The following is a 15,438-nucleotide window of genomic DNA, read 5'->3' on the forward strand; positions in this document are numbered from 1 at the left end:
CCATGCCCTAGTCCACCGGACAGTGCTTTGGTGTATCCCAAAACTCCCCAGTTTCTCCACCAGGATATCACGGGGCACTTTGTCAAAGGCCTTGCTGAAATCCAGGTAAACCACATCCACTGCATCCCCTCCATCCAGCCACCTCGAAACCTTGTCATAGAATTCCACAAGGTTTGTCTGGCAGGACCTGTTTTTGTGAAAGCCGTGTTGTGTGGCTGTCAGCCTCCCTTCCCTATCTAGCATCACTAGATCTCTCTCTATTATGAGCCTTTCCATTGTTCTTCCTCCAATGGCCATAAGGCTAAGAGGTCTGTATGCTTTTCAGTGCCAAGTCAAGACCTTTTTATTTTTCCATAATTTTAATGTTCAATATTTTAACTATGTTTTATGCTCAGTCATGGATTATATTGTATTATTTGGATATATATGTATTTATTGGATTTTGACTTGTAAGCCATCCAGGGACCCGCAAAGTATTGGATGGGGTAAGATATCCAAATAAATAATAAAATAAAACAAAGCCCAGGCATGTCCACACCGCACATCAGTGTCCCCCACCCTGTAAGTCTGGGAACTTGCCCCCCCCCCCAGTAGGAATGACCGCCACACCCACCTGCTCGTTATCCTTCATCGTCTCTCCCTCTGGAAGGGCAGCGAGGGAGACCTCGTCCCACCTCCGCTTGATGGCTCGGTAGAGGAACTCCTCCACCTCTCTCTCGGGGAGGATGTTTGGGTCCCAGAGCAACTGGTCGTCGTTTTCGTAAACTGGAAAAGAAAGCACCCGGGGGCTAGTCTGAGGGGGCAGCCTGGAGCAACATGGTGCATTCCTGCAGAACGGGGGTCTGGGGGGCTGGAGCGCAGGGGCCAAACCAGTTGGCACGAAGGTTTGCGTGCCGGTGCTGCTTTTTTGACTGTGGGAAGGCAGGCTGAGTTGGCCCAGCCTGGCTTGAGATAAGGCGGAAGTGGGAGAGCAGCCCGGACTTTTCCAGCCAGCTTCGGTAGCTGAAGGAACTGCACACACAAAGGAGGATTAGGATTAGGATTAGGATTAGGATTAAGATTGGTAAGGCCTCCTACCTTTCTCGCCATGTCGGTTCAAGTGGAGGAGAGGGACTGTGGCCTGGTACTGAGGCCCAACCATGATCTCCTACATATAAATATTTAAGATAAAATAAAACAGCAAAGGGGAGAGAGGGGGGATAACAGGACAGGATCTGATTATTCAGATTCTATTGAGAAAAGATGGCTTTTCAGAACCCCTCCGCAGGGAATTTGCACTGCAGTCTGCCACAAGCCACGTACGTTGGGCTTTACCTGCCCTTGCCGGGAGTTGCAGCCAGACCCCAGGCCGGACTACAGGCTGTCGTTCCACAGGTGGGGCGGGGGGATGCAAACGATTCCCGCTTGCCCAGCCTTCAGCCAGCCACAATTTAAGCTCAGCCTTTGCCCTCCACTTGTAACAGGAAGACAGTCACGCTAGGTGAGGATGCCGAAGGCGTACCTTCTTGCAATCGTTCGGCAGAATGGAGTCTTCCTCAGAGTCCTCGGCCGAGAAGGACGCACACGGGGAGCAGGATGGGCCCTTGTCCTCATCAGCAAGGAAGTTGGCTTTGGGAAAGATAAAACGGCACTTTGTACTCTTTCTTTCACATGATCTCTTAAATCGGTTTTGCCAACAATGACAGCAGATCAACCGCAGGAAGAGAGAAGCTTTGTCATCCAGGGGCCAGCATCAATTTAGTGCAGTATTATTTAAAACTTTTGCTTTTCAACTAACTAACTAACTACCTACCTACCTAACGGGAACTCGCCTTTCCACAGACCACTTGAAAAGAGGATCTGGATGAATTCTCGACTAATTCACTGACCTCTTTTCCACTTTCTCCACATCCTGTGTAGTTTTATGCACACCTGATACTTGTGCTTCCAGGGTAGGGGAAGAAAGACCGTAAGATTCAACCAACAAACCCATGGAAGAAAAGTTTTTTTCAGTGGTACTCGACAAGTTCAGAGGCAGTAAATCAATGGTACATCAGAAGCTAACTTATTCATGTCCAGACTACATCTCCATCTCTAGGCCAATATTATTTCTGCTGCTACAGAGAAATCTACAGAAAATCAAACAGTGGAGAAAATCCAATAATATAACAACTGGGACATAAAACGGTCTGTTTTCTGAATTAAGCATGCTGCTGCATCTCAAATACTTAAGAATTATACAACATTTTCGAAATTCCAGTTTTTCCATAGGACGGTTAGGCTGCTCCAACCTTGCTCACCCCCTTTCCTCCATCCATGGCGGCAAAAAAGATGAGTAAGTTATTGTGTCTCAAACTTTTCTAGATGGAATGCTCAAAACAAGAACATTCCTTGCATTTCCATTTTTAGCCATTTCTGCTTATGCTGTTACTATTGAGGGCTTGGCATCTTTCTGCTTGCAGAAAACGGTTCACACTGCACAGCTGCCGATTCCTAGGGATGCCCCCCCCCCCCACCCCCAGTGAAACCTCTCCCCTCCATTCCTGAAAAGCTTGAAAACTGGGGAACTGGAATGCTGGCTGGGAGCTGCTTGGAGCTGCAAGACTTTTCTATAGCACTTGTTAGTTCTTACGGCTTCCATCCCAAACATACTTGGTAGACGGACAGTTCTCCTAATCTCGAATGGAATTTACTTCTCTGCATCAGAGTGCTTTCCATTAAAGGATATTGCTCCTAATGCCAAGGGATCTCAATTCCCATCAGCCCCAACCAGCATGCATATGGAGCGGGATGATGGAGGGTGCTTTCCTACCACCTCTGGAGGTCCACAGGCCTGCCTCTCTGAACTAAAGGGACACAAGAAGACTGCAATTTTCTGTGAGCTTCTCTGTGCTGGATGAGGGGGGACTCATTTCTATATCAATGTACCAACTGGTGATTTGGGCTCTGCTCACCCCGGAAGGCAGCCTGTGGGAACGTCCTGGAACCTGAATTTCTGGGGCATTCCCTCCACAGCCCCTGCCCATAACAACCTCAACTGGTGTAGCTGGAGAAATGGAACATGTGATTCTCTTAAAATGCTAGACTTCTCACACAGGTGGGTTCCTGGCTCCAATTTCCAGGCAGATTTTATAAACACCCACCATGCCCTGGTTTGCACATAATACTAAGCCGCATTAAATTCTGGGTTGTGGTGACAACCAGTAAGTTGGGATTTAACCTGAAACAACCCGGAAGGAAAACCTAGAGTTTGCTGTTGGGTTATGGACTCTGTTTAACTCGTGGGTTGTCATTACATGCGAACTCAGAACTGTAGGTTGTTTTGCCAAGCTGCAAAACCCAGGTTGCTCTGTATGCCATGCTGCACAGGCACTTGGCATACAGGCGGAAGGAAACAAACCACCCAGGAATTGAGAAAGTGAACTACGGTTTCTTGCCTGACAAACTTTGTTCTGACAACAAGCCATGGGTTATGCAATGCATGCTCCAGGCTAAAGGTTTCCCTTTCTCCTCTCGAGGTGAGCAAGACTCCCAGACAACTCACAATGGCTCTGGTTAGGGAAAAGGTCTGATGCATCATGGGAAATGACCGAAGGAGTCAGATCATCCGCTGAAGATTGCGTCTCTTCCTCCTCTTCCCCAGAAAGTAGATCCTTTGCTATTTGCTCCTTGAACCAACAACCAGAAAGAAAGGAGGAGAAAAATGCTTTAAAGATGGTCTGTAATGTATGAATTTCGTTCTTCAGCGTGCCAGGGTTGGGCAACCTCCTTTCTATACAGTCGCAACTTCAAACGCTTTCTTTCTTTCCTATGCTACCTGTAGCCTACGTTCTCTGGGCAGCTTCCAACGGGGACCTTGCGCATCTTGGAGCTTTTGTTTTTTAATGCCAGGTACTTTTCACAGCTTTGGTTTAGAGGAAAAATACAGGCAGGGTTGCTAAGGGGCCACGCTTCAGCAGCAACATCTGAAGCAGGGGGGCTGCAAGAAAAGTCAGGAAGGAGGTTTCACTCGCCCCTGCTGCGTGGGAACAGGAGGCTGCGTCGTTACTAACCTGGCCACCCTGGAGAGCCCAGCCCAGCGAGAGGGCGGCTGAGCGCGTTCCTACAAACACGCTGGCGACTCGGGAGCCAGGCACCCGTGTCCCAGTGGCGCTCACCTTGTCCAAGGTCATGTCTGGCAAGTTCGGCGGCGCATCACTGCTCTCGCTCTCTTGCTCAGAGATGGGGTCCGAGGCCTCATAGCCATAGAAGGCCAGCAGCTCTTCAAAAGGCATTTCACTGCTCTGAATGAGAGGAGAAAGCAAGGGGCGGAATCAGCCAGGGAGGCTTCCCCAGAGGGATGCTACTCTCGGCAGGCCCCGGAGCGCAGTCTGCCCCCATAACTCCACGCAGGTCATTACTTGGGGTCTCTGCAAGATGCAGTGCCTTCGGGATGCCTGCCCGACGTTTAATGTTACCACAGTTCTGTTTTTCAACTGGCATGCTACAAAGGGCATCTCAGTGTTTCATTGCCGGGCTTCGTCTCCGCCCCATAGTTAAATTCTCATCATGAGAACTAGAAACTCCCTTGGTATTTGGGAGGAGGAACATGGCTCACCGGACTGCCCTTGTGGCATGCAGATGTCTCCTCCGGCATCTCCAGGGGGAAAGGTCACGGAGCAGTTCTGCTTTGGAACCTGCAGAACTGTTGAGAGTCAGAGCAGGTAATACTGGACTAAATGGGGAAACAGTCCAACTTGATTCAAGGCAGTTCTCTGTGCCGTTTTGTGCTTTTGTACACAACCCTTCTGCCAACCATACTAAGTGGGATTTGCTTCCACAAGAGCGAGAAGCATCTTTTCACTGGAGAAGCGGAAGCCAAGATTCTCTGCAAGCTCATGATGCCCCAGCAAATGGCAGAGTCTGAGCACGCAGCCCTCCCGATTCCTTACCTGGGAGGCATTGAAACTCTTCTCTAGCTCTCTGAAAGGCGTTGCTTTCCCCGGAGCGTTGTCCTGCTCCTCTTCCTCCGCCTCTTCCCGCACCCTGTAGTTTTGGGACAGGATCTCAGCCAGGTTGAAACGATGATTAGCTGAGCTCACAGACAGCACTGTGAGGATCGGCAAAGCCAGAAAAAGACAAGGTCCATCAGCCAGGTTTGTTCCCAAGAAGGTTTGAACACCAGCAAACTCGCTACCAGGGGAGGGGCGACCTGCTCACTGGATATTTATGTATTGTCTTTTTTTGCAAAACAGCCCCCACAAGATAGCATACAAGGAATTCGAGGCGAAACTGCATCCGCAAGTTAAAAACCAGTTAAAAGGTGTGGCGACAAATCAGAACGCGGCTGTTCGTTAAATGCGGACTGTCTAACAACGTCTTTTGGAGGTTGATGCCGAGGGAGCGAATTCCACAGACATGGGGCCCACTACCAAGAAGGCCGTTTTACCGTTCTCTGACCATCAACTCTTTAATAGCAAGCAGCCCTTTAGAGAACCTGGTCAGAAACTATTTCATCTTTATGTGACAAGATCAGCACATCAATTCGCTGGAAACAAGCCGGTGGCTGGCAGAGCTGGTCCAGCAAGGATGGGCTACTGATAGCCCTCCAGATGCTTTGGTCTGCATCTGCCCTCACCACTGGCCATGCTGGCAAAGGCTGATGGAAGCTGGAGGTTCTGCCAGTGTGCCCAGCATGGTGCAGGTCTGGTGCAAGGAATCGTGGTACCTATTCCTGTCTGGGTTTGCCAGCTCCATTCCTGGCAGGTACCGTGCGATGTAAAAGGAGGCGTCCTATAGTAGCGGGCGGTAAGCAAGACGGAGAAGCAAGTACGTCTGACGACTCTGTACCTGCTGTGGTATGAAGGCTGGGTCTCCCCGGACATAAGTTACGCACAGGGTAGGGCACGATCCTTGGCCTTTGCCTCCCAATCGAGGCCTTAAAGAAGAAAGAGAAACCGCACTCTTACAACACATTTACTAGTGGGTGGACCTGGTGTGGCACAGGATGGAAAGAGCCCTTTTTGGAAAGTTGTGCCACCTAGAACACGGGGCCCCACGCACCCCAGTCTAACAGAAGCATGTTTGCCCAGAGCCCTCAGTACAGAACCATACAGCCCCGCAAGGGAGGGCCACCTGCTCCGCTTCCCCCAGGAGCGCTACCCCACAGCAGAGGGAAGGCTGGGCAGGTAAGTTCCTAGGTTCCCGCCCAGCTTCACACTGTCTTGACTGCAAAGCCACAGTGTGAGACCCGCTGGTTGTTAAATAAAAAACTGGATATGGCAGGCACAAACCGCGCAACCCCATTTCAAGGAATAATTGTTTATCAGATATATATCCTGCCTTTTTATTTCTTTAAAGATCTCAGCGTGGCGTACATCATTCCCCTCCTCTGGTTCTTGATCTTATCCCCTCAACAACAACCCTGTGAGGTAGGCTGGGCTGTCGCTGAATGGTCCAAAGTCGCCCAGCTGGCTACACACCCACGCAGGGACCAGAACCCGAGTCGCTTGAGCCTCAGTCCTGCACACTTCATCACTAGCCCGCACTGGCTCTGTTTGGTTATTATAAATTCCTCAAGTGTACAGCCTTGCCTTAGAAGTGGCTTCTATAACTTTAGCCTCCAAATGTACGATGGGGGCTAAAGCATCGCGGCACAGATGGAGGGATGGCTGGAAATCAAACTGCACGGAGACTGATAGACAGAGCTGGGCAGGATTAATCCTAAAAAGAGAAGGATACGGAGAAATATGAGAGTGCCTCTTGCAATAGCGGTGAAGCTGCCGTGCGAAAGAAGGCACGGGGCTACTTCCAGTGACTCCAGAGGGCAGGGCTGCAATGGTCGGGAGGAAGCTGCAGGGAAGCAGATTCCGGCTAGCCGGGATGAGAGAGCACTTACTGGTAAGAGCTCCTTGGTGGAGTCAGCTCCTTTGGGAAGCGGGGGCCTGCTTTCCCGTGCGGGGGCAGATGCCCATCTCTCTGGCATGCAGTAGCCGGCCATGACCCATAAGCAGGACAGGAAGCTCCCCCAGAGGTGAATCAGAGCCTGAGTCCAGCCGGCCCAGGACTGCCAAGCGTTCTCCCTGCCCTGCTGGGGGATGCTGGAGAGCAAACTGGGGAGGCGCTCCGAATGCCAGGCAGGCGGTCTTCTCCTGAGTAGGGGTTTGCACCAGATGACTTTCGACTCTGATTGGCTAGGAAAGAGTGGGGCTGAGGGCTGGGCACCAGAAGATTCCTGATCCCCAACTAAACTTTTCTAAGAAATCACCAAAGTAATCTGGGCCTTCTGAGAACACTAGCCAGTGATTTTAAAGGTGCGACACTGACAATGGTTTTTCCGGGACACCGTGTACAAGCTGGTTTTCACAGCAATTTCCAAGACACCCACTCCTGTCCTGATCATTTCTCTTTCTCAAAACCAGAGACAGGAGCCTTCTCTTACCACAAAGACCATAAAATCAATCCAATTAGAGACCCTATTGCAAAGGAGTGGGGGGATTTTGCTCCTCCTTTCAGGCAAGATATTCTGTTCACATTTTCATTTATGAGGCTTCTTCTCCTCTTCCAAACAACCTGTTTTTGTAACTGCTTCCCACCTCCAGGAGGACTTCTGCATTCAAATCCTCATTCATACCTTTCATTTCCCTCTATTTAACTTCCTTATTAAGGGATTGTTAAGAACTCCTATTCTAAGCTAGTCACCGCATCAATTTTTCTTCTCCCTTAGCTATTAAACGCATGTGCCCTTCTACGTTTTGCAACTATGAGCCTGTTGCCTTTCTCCAATAAATAATTTTTTCTTTCTTTGCTATGGTCTGTCGCTGAGCTAGAACCACTATTTCCTTGCAATGTTCCATCTTGGAAATGTGTCTGTTCTAGGCCATTTCAGGCTATAATTGCTTCTTCTTTCCCAGAATCTGTTCTGTGCATTGTCAGACTGCTGGACTACCTAGACCAGTATTTCTGGTCTCTGACTGGCAGCAGCTATCTGTTCTCAGGCAGTTTTTCCCAGGCTTGGCTGGCTCCTTTCCTATCCTAAGGATGAGACTCCAATTCTCATGCATGAAAAGCATGTTCTCTACCACTGAGCTGGGTTCCCTCCCCCAAAGCTAACATGAGATTCCAGTCCTCATGATTCTTCCCCTCAGCCTTTCTTGATCTAGTTTGCAGATCTGGCTAGTTCAACAGAGAGCAATGAAAAATGGTCACCAACTGTACACACAAATGTCTTGGAAGAAAAAGCAGTTAGCCTTGTCGGCAGCAAAACCAGGAATCAAAAACTTGTTGGCCACAAGGTGCTTTTCTTAAGAACAGCAAGGTTCTGTGGCACTGGAACAGTGAATTTCGAGACACAACCACGGGAATACCAGCTCATTGCCCACTAGGAAAACTTTGCAAAGACAATGCCTTCAACACATGTGTTGCAATGTGCTAGCCCCTGGTGTCTTGTTAGCAAGTAAGGAGGTAGTCTCAATAGAGGCAATCTAGTTTGCTTGCCAAAAGAATATACTGCATGCCAGGAATGGAAGTTAAGAACGGAGGGCAGCGTAATCCAAGAAAGCCATTTTCAACGAGTGACTTTGATTTCTCTTTCCAACCCAAGGGGTTGGGAGTCCTCTGAATATATCACACAGACTTAAGGGAGAGGAAAGGAAAAGTGCAGCAGCAAGGATGGGTACACAGGTGGCAAAAAACTACACACCGATGCCTAGCGATCTTCAACAACCTTCTCAGTTCAGTTCAAAAGTGGAAGGGAACAAAAATCAAATATTGGTTCACCAACTAGTGATGATCCATCTGATCCACTGGATAACCATTTTCTAGCCTGTGACTAAGTCATTCTTTTTAGAATATTTATGCCAATGACAATCCAATAGAATTCCAGCTAGGAGGACAAAATTCACCATGAAACTAGATACACTTAATGCATCATGAGAATCGGCTTGGGCTTGAATGGGGGCTTCACCTTTCAAAGAGTTGTGCCTTAGAAAGGAGCTCAGGAGCTCATTTGATCCTCAGAAGAGCCGTCACCACCAGCAGACTTTATACTCTGGCTAGTAGGAAAAGGGGTGCTAAAAAGACCCCAGCCATAAGGAGGGTTCTGTGGCCATGTTGGTGTTGTGACACTTGGGCTTCCTTCGCCTTTGCCAAGCTCAAACTTAAGCTTCTTTTGAAAACTTCTCTGCTGGCCAGCAAGATCAAAAAAGCAACTGAGGAAAGTTTGGGGCCTGACTGTGCAGAAGTTGCCTGACGCATCGTGTGACGTGTCAGTGAAAAGTCAAGGCACCATGGCAGAACCAAGAGTGCATCGATTCGCTATCAAGATTCACTCTCTGCTTTTCGTTGGCGCTCCTCCGTATGTTTAAGGAAGGCGCTCGTTGTGCCTCAGGATGCACTCGTCATGCAAAAGGCCCCATTTCGTTGCTGCGCGAGTTTATAAATTGAATGTGGCTCAGCCAAACACAGGAGAGAAGTTGGCTTGGAGCACAAGTGTGTCGTCGGCCTTGACAATCTTCCGTCTTTACAGCAGTGCCTTGGGCAAGACACTTCCGTGAACCTTTTCCTCGAGTAGACCTACTGTAGCTATTCTCTTCTGCCCTTGGGTCAGGTCTGTACAACTGCCCAGAGGGAAGCAGAAGGCAAGTGGGAAATGCTTCCCCGGGAGGTGGTTGAGGCCCCATCGGTGCGGGTGTTTGAGGATAGGCTAGACCTGCCCATGGCGGGCAGGTCATGAGTGGAGCCTGCTGGAGCCAGGGTCAGACTAGATGGCCCGGGAGACCCCTTCTGACTCGCTCTGTTTCTATGTTAACACAGCATTGGGAGAGAAAGGCTAGTGGCTTCTGGGTGGAGGGAGGTATTTCTGTCACTCTATACGACTCTGGTGCGCCCAGAGCTGGAGTCTTGTGTTCAGTTTGGGACCCTCATTACAAGAGGGATATAGCAAGGTTGGAATCGGTGCAGCGTGGTGGCCGGTTTGCAGGGGAAGCCGTATGAGGCGAGACTGAGGGAACTGGGTCTCTTCAGCCTGGAGAAGAGGAGACTCGGAGGGGATCTGTTGGCGACATGCAGGTGTGTGAGGGGGTGTCACACGGAGGTGGGCAGAGACCTGTTCTCCCCTGCAGAGGAAGGCAGGACGCGCTCCAACGGAGCAAAGCTCAGGAAACCCAGGTTCCATTTGGATGCCAGGAAGCACTTCCTGACAGTCAGGACCCCGAGGGTGTGCAATGGGTTTCCATGGGAGTTGGTTGAGGCCCCATCAGTGAGGATGTTCAAGGATAGGCTGGACATGCACATGGTGGGCATATCATGAGTGGAGCCGGCCGGAGCCGGGGGTCAGACTAGATGGCCCGGGAGACCCCTTCTGACTCGCGCTGTTTCTATGCCGCATCTTGACTTAGCCAAAACTACTCTAAGTCTCACTGATTTACTCCAAGGAGGATTAAGTCTAGATCCAACCCAAAAGGCAGAAGAATGGGTGTGAAGGCCTCAACAGATTCTTAGCAGAGCTACCCCCAATGCCAGCACAGTGAGCAGAGTTGCTAATTCAAACTCTTTATGTTAACCTTTATGTATTGTAGAAGAGAAATCTGATCAGTCAGGGTTTAACCCAAATGTCCAGTTTCAGACTGAGTATGGGACTACTGAAAACTGCATTTAAGCAATGGTTTAGAAGCCCGGGAACCCTCTTTCCTCTGTGCGTCCCTCTTTCCTTATCCTACAGCTGAACCAAGTAGTTCCTCAAGAAATCGAATTGCCCTTCGTTGGTCTGGGTGCCAATAGTTAGGCCTAGAATCAGGGTAGGCCTGTTTGGTCACCAGCAATGCAGGAGGAGTCCTCTGAAGTCACTGTAAGACATTGTGAAGAAGAGTTCATTGTGAACTCTTTCCACGATTCAGCACAGGAATTCAGTGTAGACCCAGATACTTGCTAGGCCTTAACAAAGGAATGGGCACCACCACCTCAAGTTGTTTACACACCTTTTCTGGCAAAGCAAATTGACATAGTTAGACCCTCTCTCACCCTCCTTTTCCTTGTCTTCAGGAAAGAGGGCTCACTGTGTATACCCAGAACCTCTGAAACAGAGGAAAAGCTGCATAAAATCCATAGCAAGGATTGTTACCGTTCTCTCCTTCAAATCAGGAGTGTGCAAAATGTCCAAGTATTGGACATTTCAGGCAGCCCAGTGACTAATGGGGCATCTGCAAGTTTTTCTCTGGCGTGTTTATTACCCATTTGCTTCCATGTTTCAACCCTATATGAATTTGATAAGCTGCATGACATTTTCGATGCGGGTGGTTTCGTTTCTTCCCAAGTATGCTCAAATCTGAAGTGAGATGCGCATTGAAGGCATCTTATCCAGATTAGTTCTCATGTCTAAATAGACTGTCTTAATTAGTATTACTCACTGTTTTAATTTCTTGTAAACTGCCCAGAGCCTATGGGAATGGGGCAGTATATAAATATTAAGATATTTAACAAATAAATAAAAATTGTGCCCAAGGACCCCCAGAAACCTGGATTTAGAATGGCTATTCCACTTGGATCACAATAATGAATCATATTTGGGAACTGGCAATGAAGGAGGGGAATCTTTGGACTTAAACTGGTTCCACTCTCTTTGCTCAGCATTCCCAAAAATTTTGCTGTGGGATTTTTTTTCTTTGCTTTCCTGAGATGTTTTGAGTTGTGCTACAGCAATCAAATTTGTCCTGTTCTGCACAACCTCTAAAACTGCTGGGAGAATTGATGCGAGACTAGAAAAGGGTACTGCAAATACGCTGATGACAACACCCGACGCTACTTTCCCCTATAGATCTCTATTTCAGTTGGAAATAGCAGGTTGGGAGCAGCTTTGGAATGGATGAGCAATCAGCTGAAAAGACACGAGGTGTAATACATTCCTACCACCTTTCCCAACACGAAGCCTTCCAGTTGTCATGGACTACAACTCCCATCACCACTGACCATTGACAATTCTTCTTGGGGGATGATGGGAGTAGTCCAAAACAACCAGAGGGCACCAGATTGGGGAAAGAGGCTCTGCTAACACATTTGAGACCTGTGAATCAGTGGTCCAGTGCATACTCCCAAAGGTTGGACCCCAGAGTGTGAACGTGCGGTTTTAACCTGTGCAAGTTTTGTTGTCTTTTTAAGAGGGGCCACTGGTAATGAGCTGTTTTATCAAGCTGAATGAGTTTTATGGCTGCAAGAGGGGAGGAGAAGACATCTGGCAACCTGTATCTTGCAAAATTCCAATTCACTGTACTCCCTTAAGAGTTGCTCTTGAAAAGCACTTTGGAGCAACATCCTGTACAGGAAAAAACCCTCCCACACTGATTCACGTGATACACCAGTAGAAAAGCCTGCTCCAAATAGCAAGAAAACCATAGACAAAGTCAATGGGACCTGTAACAAATGAAAGAAGTGACTTTTATTACTATTAGAAAATTTTTAAAAAAGCACAGTGTATGATTGTAATATACTGCAGTGTTATTTTAATAGCAGTAAGTCACTCCCTATGGATGCTTCCAGCTTTCTTATGGATATCAAACTTTCACCCAAAGTGGACCTCCAAGTTTAAGAGCAATATCTAAGACAATGCACAGTCCACCACCTTGAAATTTTCACAAGACTGAAAGTGGCTTGAATAAAAGAAATAATTGCTACTTAGGCACAGACCCTTTACCCTATATATTATTTAGGTAGCTTGTGCAAAATAAAAATGTTAAAACTCTCTGAAATACTAAATTCCCATGAACTCAGCACAGTAGTTGTATGTTTTGGTACCTCTGAGTATTCACACCCAGAGATAGAATACCAGACCATTTAGGTTCTTAAGCCCCATTCCCCCTACAAATGAACCTCAAGGTGAGAACAAGACACCTGAAATGAGCGAGATACATAGCTCATGGAAACCAAGTGGGCTTTAGAGGCTAAAACCTGAGTAGGCAGGGTAATATCCATTTTATCCTTTCTTCCTCTCCTGTTGTGTCCTTAGCTTCCTGCCCCGTCACACAGCAGGTTTTCTTCCCAGTTTATTTTGGTTTCCTCACCCCTTTCAACCTTGGAGAGGCGGCCCCCACATTCCTGCCAATTCCCCAAACATTCCAACTGATTCCACCTGGTTGGACGTGCTGGTCTGGCTGATCCAGATCTCGGGGTGCTGGTCGACTGCAGGCTAAACACAACCCAGTTGTGTGACACGGTGGTCAAGAGGGCGAACGCCACCCTTGGTTGCATCGCCAGAAGTGTGGCTTCTAGATCGAGAGAGGTTTTACTGCCATTCTATGTGACTCTGGTGTGCCCACAACTGGAGTCTTGTGCTCAGTTCTGGGCCCCTCATTACAGGAAGGATATAGCCAGGTTGGAGTCAGTGCAGTGTAGGGCCACAAGGCTGGTGGCCAGTTTGCAGGGGAAGCCGTATGAGGCGAGACTGAGGGAACTGGGTCTCTTCAGCCTGGAGGAGACTCAGAGGGGATCTGTTGGCGACATGCAGGTGTGTGAGGGGGTGTCACACAGAGGTAGGTAGAGACCCGTTCTCCCCTGCAGAGGAAGGCAGGACACGCTCCAACGAAGCAAAGCTCAGGGAACCAAGCTGAGGGTCAGACTAGATGGCCCGGGAAGCCCCGTCTGACTCACTCTGTTTCTATGTTTCTATCCAAGACCAGCATGTCCAACTGACAGGTCTTGGATCAACCCTACAAAAACTCCCTGGGTTTATTCCCATCAAACGGCACCTTTACTTTACTGAGTGTTGACATTCTATTTTTCCTTTGGCTCATCTGCCCACCCATCACCTTCACCCCAAATCAGAACTTTCCACCATGGCCTCCCTCTATGGAGAAGCTGCTTTCTGTTTTTTTGCAACTGAACCCCATTTCATGGCTCTCCTGAGCTGAATCTTCACTGTGCCTCCATCATTTTCCATGTCTACTGCCCAGTCGCTACTGGGTTTCTCCCAAGTACCACAATTACACCTGGGAAAGCTGCTCCCAAATAAAAGCGATTCCATCAGTGATTCACGGGGTGTTCTTCTTTCCTTTAGAATCCCCATGGCCAGCAATGGATCTTCCATACCGGCCCCTTCTTGGTCAATGCCACTGGTATTTCCTCCACCGAAAGTCATCTTTTGTTCCAGTGGAACCCTCTGCATTCATGATTGCTTGACTCCAAAAGTTGTACTAGTAATGACATATGATTCACATGCGTGGAGCAGGCTGGAGCAGGGGGTCAGACTAGATGGCCCAGGAGGCCCCTTCTGACCTACTGTGCTTCTATGTTTCTACACCTCTGCAAAACCCATGTCCCATCCAAACTCCCAATTATCTTATTGCTCTCTTCTGCACCCCAAGTGCTTGCTAGCCCTATACAGAACCCCAAATTCCTGGCTATGTCATCTCCACTGGAGGTGTTCCTACATCTTTGCTATTCCTCTCTCAAAATTCTAGCTATGGGCCTCTCCTGCAAGTGAATCCCAAATTACTTGCAGATTCAAACTGCAAACACCCCAAATTTCCAGCCCTTTTGTGCTCGTGAATTGAATCCTTGAAGTTCGGTAAGGTGCCTGCTGCAAAAAGATTTGAGGTTTGACTTCTGTCCCCCATAATTACTCCACATATCTCTGGCCCCCTAAGTCTTCCAGGAAATCTCCCAGCAGAAAGCTTTTCTAGGTCCTGGCGGTCTCCAAAGCAGTCTCCCTAACCCCACAGGAGGTCTCTGTCCCTCTCAATGTCTGCAAACCCCCAAAGCTTCCCAACTCTCATACATGCTGCCCCCTTGGAAAAGTCTCAGCCACACGACTCACTACCTCCAAAGAGGCACATGGCCCAGCTGCACCAGCACCCCAAAATCTTTGCTGACCTCCCCAGATGTTTACACCTGTCTGCACTAAAAACCCTGCAGTGCTGCAGACCCCACAAGGGGGGCATCGCCCCCTACCCTCCTAAGGGTTCACTGTGTACCCCCAGAATTCCAGCTGCTTTGTGGACCCCAACTGCCCCCAACCCACTGCTGTCCCCAGAAAAGCCCCCCAACCCTATCCCCCGCAGCCCCCCCTCCTCCCCCCTCACCCCCCAAACCCCCTCGGGGGCCCCCCCAAACTCCAGCCCCCGATGCCCATCCGCCACATCTCTCCACTCCTCCCGACCCCGGGAAAGTCCCAACTGCACCCCCCAGCCCGGCTCATCCCGGCCCCCCCGCACCCCGCGAGTCCTTGACGCCCCCCCAAAACAAGCTCCACCTGCTCCAGGCACCTCCTCCAACTCCCGCCTCAGGGTGACCCAGGCCCCCGATGCCGCCCCCGAGGAGCCCCCCCAACCACGCGAGCCCCTCCCCCACCACGGGGCCCCTCCGCCTCCGCGGGGGGAGGCGGACCCGGCTTGGCGCCCCCCCCAACGCGATAACACACTCACCTCCGCCATAGCCGGGAGTGCAAGGGGGGGGGGAGCGGAGCCCCGGATGTGGAGCCGCCCGCTGATTGGC

At 49.5% G+C, this 15,438-nt stretch overlaps 1 protein-coding gene across 1 annotated transcript in view; it reads right to left on the reverse strand.

The window, feature by feature from the left end:
* Positions 1-5,037, reverse strand: part of MIER2 (MIER family member 2) — a 15,493-nt gene extending 10,456 nt beyond the window's left edge. Inside the window, exons 1-6 of the mRNA XM_044453430.1 lie at positions 4,911-5,037; positions 4,137-4,262; positions 3,524-3,647; positions 1,502-1,608; positions 1,078-1,147; positions 614-765 (exon numbers count right to left, since the gene is read on the reverse strand). Coding sequence (XP_044309365.1) covers positions 614-765; positions 1,078-1,147; positions 1,502-1,608; positions 3,524-3,647; positions 4,137-4,253 — 570 coding nt within the window. The 5' untranslated portion in view covers positions 4,254-4,262; positions 4,911-5,037. The remainder of the gene's footprint in view (positions 1-613; positions 766-1,077; positions 1,148-1,501; positions 1,609-3,523; positions 3,648-4,136; positions 4,263-4,910) is intronic.
* Positions 5,038-15,438: the final 10,401 nt, after the last annotated feature.

Source organism: Varanus komodoensis, unplaced genomic scaffold (assembly GCF_004798865.1).
Source record: "Varanus komodoensis strain SLA01 unplaced genomic scaffold, ASM479886v1 scaffold79, whole genome shotgun sequence".
Lineage (NCBI taxonomy): Eukaryota > Metazoa > Chordata > Lepidosauria > Squamata > Varanidae > Varanus > Varanus komodoensis.